Here is a 4,719-nt window from a genome sequence, read left to right as displayed (position 1 = left end):
ATGGGTAATACAAGCTTAAATAAGAAGAATAACGATCAAAAATGCGTAAAAGTAGCACAAAAAGCGCTTAAAATCGGTCAATGAAACTCTATTGATGTAACCGCCATCTTTGAAAGTTTACGGACTGACGCGAAATAAATAAAAAAAAACTCTACGGGAACCCAACCCACATTTCGGTAAAACTCTACGGGAATCCACACGTTCCAACCCCCCAAAACGTATTGACCAATAAACCAACCTAATATATCAACATAAATTGCCGTGACTAGGCGTGCCCTTCGGGCACTTCCCGAGGGGAGGGTTAATGGGGGGCAAGCCCCCTAACACCCCCCAGGACACATTCTCTCCACCACGGTATGTATGGCAAGACAGAGCTGCATTCACACCGTAAAATAATAAACCAAATACCTTTATATCCGGAAACGTGAAACTTTCGTTTCTTTATACTGTTGGTATTGCTTCGATTTTAATCACCTTTTTCGTCCTTTGGAGCTCTTGATGGGCTCAGATATAAAACAGGGATGGTTACTGGTCTAATTATTCTTCGATGCCACTGTAAAGGTCTTAAAAAGAACCCAGAATCAAAAGAAACGCATTTCTCACCAGCTTTCAATCTCGAAATGAGCGGTATGGTGAGCTGTCAACCTGTGGCTGGCGCAAGAAAATGTGAAACACTCGATGCGCAGGATTCGATATGAGGGTATAGATAAATATAAAAATATGCAAATGAAGTATAATAACATTACTAAAAGACTTTAAAGGTATAAATGCGTACCAGCAGACACAGATAATTAGCCAAATATCGTTTTGACAAGTGCGTAATGATACACGGACTAGTTCGCGAACGCAAAAATGCGTTCGTGGGTCAGTGTCGTGTTTTTCCTCGCAAGGTAAACAAGATCATCGACTTTGAATTTGAAAAGCGGCCGCGCGTTATATGTTCGTCATTCAGCGGTGACTATAAGGCCAGCGCATCTTAAACTATACCTATCCCCTTCTATTTTACCCGCTCTATAAGATGGCGGTGTCCATTTCCCTCTATCTACGCGCGTCCGTGTCTGTAACCTCTACCTAATATTGATTTCTGCTAATTATATCACTAATTCAGAAAATGTCATTAGTAGAAATTTTAGAAAAGGCTCAATCACTCGGTTTGAGTGGAGATCTTGCTCACGAGCTGATTGAAAAACAGCATCAGGCTGAGAGGGAAGAGCGCGCTGCCGAGCGAGAGGTTAAGAAAATGGAATTAGAGTTTGCTGAAGCTGAGAAGCGACGAGGGCATGAACTCGAACTCGCTAAAATCCAGTCAGGGCCTAATGGTAACCATAGTAATCCCCATGCTCCTATGTTTGAAGGACTCAGACTGCCTACTTTTGCTGACGGGCAGGACGACCTAGATAGCTATTTGCAGCGGTTTGAACGTTTGGCCGAGTTACACGGGTGGAAGGTTGAAGATTACCATGTTTACCTGGGTACTTGTTTGCGGGGTCAGGCACTTGAGGTTTACATCTCTCTGCCAGATGACACCATTAAATATTATTCTCGCTTAAAGGAAGCTTTATTAAGGGGCCTATTCTGTAGACGCAGACTCTTATCGCCGTAAATTTCGGGAGAGCAGATGCAAAGATAAGGAGACGTATGTCCAGTTGGTAATTAGAATGGAGCAGTACCTCGATCGATGGGTAACAATGAGTAATGTTGAAAAGAATTATGATAGTTTGTTTGATTTTCTGGTCACGGAACAACTATTAAATAACTGCGGTTCTGATCTACGTGTATTTCTGAAGGAGAGAGGCTGTGAAACTGCGGTGGAAATGGCAGAAGCCGCCGAAAGGTACCGTAGTGCACACGGATATCGCGGAAGTAAATTTTCATGGTCAGTGTCAAAACAACCTACACTACCTGTTGAAAGTGAAATTCAGTGCCATGGATGTGGAAAGTCGGGTCATATCAGGCCTAACTGCCCTAACAACCCAAAGAATTTTAAACCTAAGTATGAATCTAAAGTAAATTTTGTTTTCCAATCTGAAGTCAAACCTCAGAATACAGTGATTGATGCTAAGGGAACATTATTTGATACACCTGCAGAAATATTACTTGACACGGGATGTTCTTCCGTGATCGTGAACGAGAAGTTGGTGCCTTCAAGATTCAAATTAGGGCCTTTAGTCAAAGTATATGATTATCTTGGCATACCAAATTCCTTCCTAAAAGATGAACCACAAAACTGCCAAAGTCTAGAATCCATAAGGGACAAAGTTGAAAGCGGCGAAAATGTAAAAGTAAAATCTATAACTGTGAAATATGAACTTGTTAATGATCTCATCTATAGGGTATGTTTAAAAAGTAAACATGATTATGAAATCGGAAGCAAGCATCTGGTGATTCCCGAAAAGTATCGGATTCACATACTGAATCTCGCTCACGATTCCCTTACAGCTGGTCATTTCTCGCGCCGAAAGACGAGCTATAAAGTATTTTCAAAGTTTTTCTGGCCTGGCGCAGGCGCTCAGATTAAAAGGTATTGTCGATCATGCCCGACTTGTCAGAAATTTTCATCTAAAGGAAGTGTGAAACGAGTACCGATGAAAAACCTCCTCATAATTTCGGAACCATTCTCACGAGTGGCTATAGACTTAGTGGGTCCTTTTACACCAGCGTCTGAAAGAGGAAATAAGTATGTCCTCACTCTAATAGACTATGCAACTAGGTTCCCCGAAGCCGTTGCCTTGAAAAATATTGACACGATAACAGTGGCTGAAAGTTTAGTGGAAATATTCTCGAGAGTCGGTATACCGAGGGAAATCTTATCAGATCGAGGGTCTCAATTCAAGTCTGATCTGATGAGTGAAATTCATAGATTACTTTCAGTAAAAGCCTTGTACACGAGTCCCTACCACGCCTCGTGTAACGGTGCAGTTGAAAGATTAAATTGGGTATTAAAATCAATGATTAAAAATCTTTGTGCCGATCATCCGAGAGCCTGGGATCGCTTTATACCCGCTGCACTGTTCGCATTTAGGGAGATTCCTAATGACAGCCTTAAGTTTTCCCCCTTTGAACTGCTCTATGGACGACAAGTTCGCGGTCCTTTAACAATTCTACACGAACTATGGACAAACAATAGCACTGATAGTGAAGTCAAAACTACGTACCAGTACGTTTTAGATCTTCGCTCGCGTTTAGAAGAGACTGCTAGATTAGCGGCAGAGCAAGCTGAAATAAGCAGTCGTAATTATAAGGCATATTATGACCTCAAAGCTGAGCCTCGTAAATTAAACTCGGGTGATGATGTATTGGTGTTATTGCCTTCAAGCAGTAACAAATTGGTTATGCAGTGGCTTGGTCCTTATTCCGTAGTTGAATGCAAAGGGAATGGTGTTGACTATGTTATTAGAGTTCGCGGTAAGAATAAGCTGTTTCACATAAACATGTTAAAGAAGTATTTCCGTCGCGATGGCTTTGAAAGAAAAGGGGAAACTGTTCAAGTTTGTGTAGTTGAAGATGAGGATAACTATAACAACAATTGTAAACCTGTCTATTTTGAAACTGATAGTGATAACAATATCAACATAGGAAGTGAATTATCTGAAAGTCAGGTTGATGATTTAAAAGTGATTTTAAAGGAATTCTCTGACGTATTGACTAATAAGTCTGGCTTAACTGACAGTATTGAACATGCGATTCATATGAACACTGATAAGCCGGTGCGTCAGAAACCGTACCCGACCCCAAACAGTCTAGTGAAAGAATTCAATAAGGAAGTGGATAAGATGTTCGAAATGAAAATAATTGAACCCTCAACCTGTCCGTACTGTTCACCCGTTCTCATGGTGAAGAAGAGTGATGGAACTTGGAGAGTGTGCATTGACTTTAGAGGCATAAATGATGCTAGTGAATTTGAAGCAGAACCTAAGCCAACTACTGACTCAGCTTTGGGGAATTTTGTCAATGATATATATTTCAGTGAAATCAATCTCTGCCGTGGATACTGGCAAATACCACTGTCTAATGAATCGAAAATATATACCGCATTTGCAACCCACAGAGGTCTTATGATGTTCAGAGTCATGCCTTTTGGTCTTAAAACAGCGTGTGCCACCTTCATTAGGCTTATGAGGAAAGTGTTGTTAGGTCTTGCAAATACTGACTGCTACTTTGACAATATTGTTGTACATAAAACTAATTGGTCTGATCACCTACAGGACCTGAAAGATGTTGAGACTGCGCATGCATGGGTTGACTGCCAGCGTCAGTAAGTGTTTTGGGGATTCTCCAAAATCAGATATCTAGGCTTATTATTGGGTAATAATTGTATAACGCCTCTTGAAGATAAAATAAATGCAATTCAATTAATGCCTTTACCTGTAAATAAAAAACAGTTAAGATCTTTCATTGGTACGGTAGGTTATTACCGTAAATTTGTAAAGAATTTTGCTAGTACTGCTGCACCCTTGAATGACCTGCTAAAGAAGCATATCAGTAATAAATTGCAATGGAGTGATGACAAAACTGAGAGCTTCAATAAATTAAAACTCTTTAATGTCAAAACCAATCTTGTGTTTACCTTATGAATCTAAGACATTTTATCTTAGAAGTGATGCCTCCGATCTTGGACTCGGAGGATCCGATGTAGATGGAGTGAAAATGCCAATTGCATATGCTAGCAGAAAATTGCTAGACAGGGAGAAAAACTATGCTACTATTGAGGAGTGTCTA

General features: G+C 40.5%; 1 protein-coding gene across 1 annotated transcript in view; it reads left to right on the top strand.

Annotated features, from left to right (window-relative positions):
* LOC138860049 (uncharacterized) overlaps positions 1–4,719 on the top strand; it is a 4,947-nt gene continuing 228 nt past the window's right edge. The window contains exons 1-5 of the mRNA XM_070116851.1: positions 1–4; positions 493–632; positions 1,109–1,472; positions 1,588–4,255; positions 4,599–4,719. The exon at positions 4,599–4,719 is cut by the window's right edge and continues 228 nt beyond it. Of these exons, the coding sequence (XP_069972952.1) occupies positions 1–4; positions 493–632; positions 1,109–1,472; positions 1,588–4,255; positions 4,599–4,719 (3,297 nt within the window). The remainder of the gene's footprint in view (positions 5–492; positions 633–1,108; positions 1,473–1,587; positions 4,256–4,598) is intronic.

Source organism: Penaeus vannamei, chromosome 39 (assembly GCF_042767895.1).
Source record: "Penaeus vannamei isolate JL-2024 chromosome 39, ASM4276789v1, whole genome shotgun sequence".
Taxonomy (NCBI): domain Eukaryota; kingdom Metazoa; phylum Arthropoda; class Malacostraca; order Decapoda; family Penaeidae; genus Penaeus; species Penaeus vannamei.
Note: the sequence above shows the minus strand (reverse complement) of the source record. Positions and strands in the feature narration are given on the sequence as shown.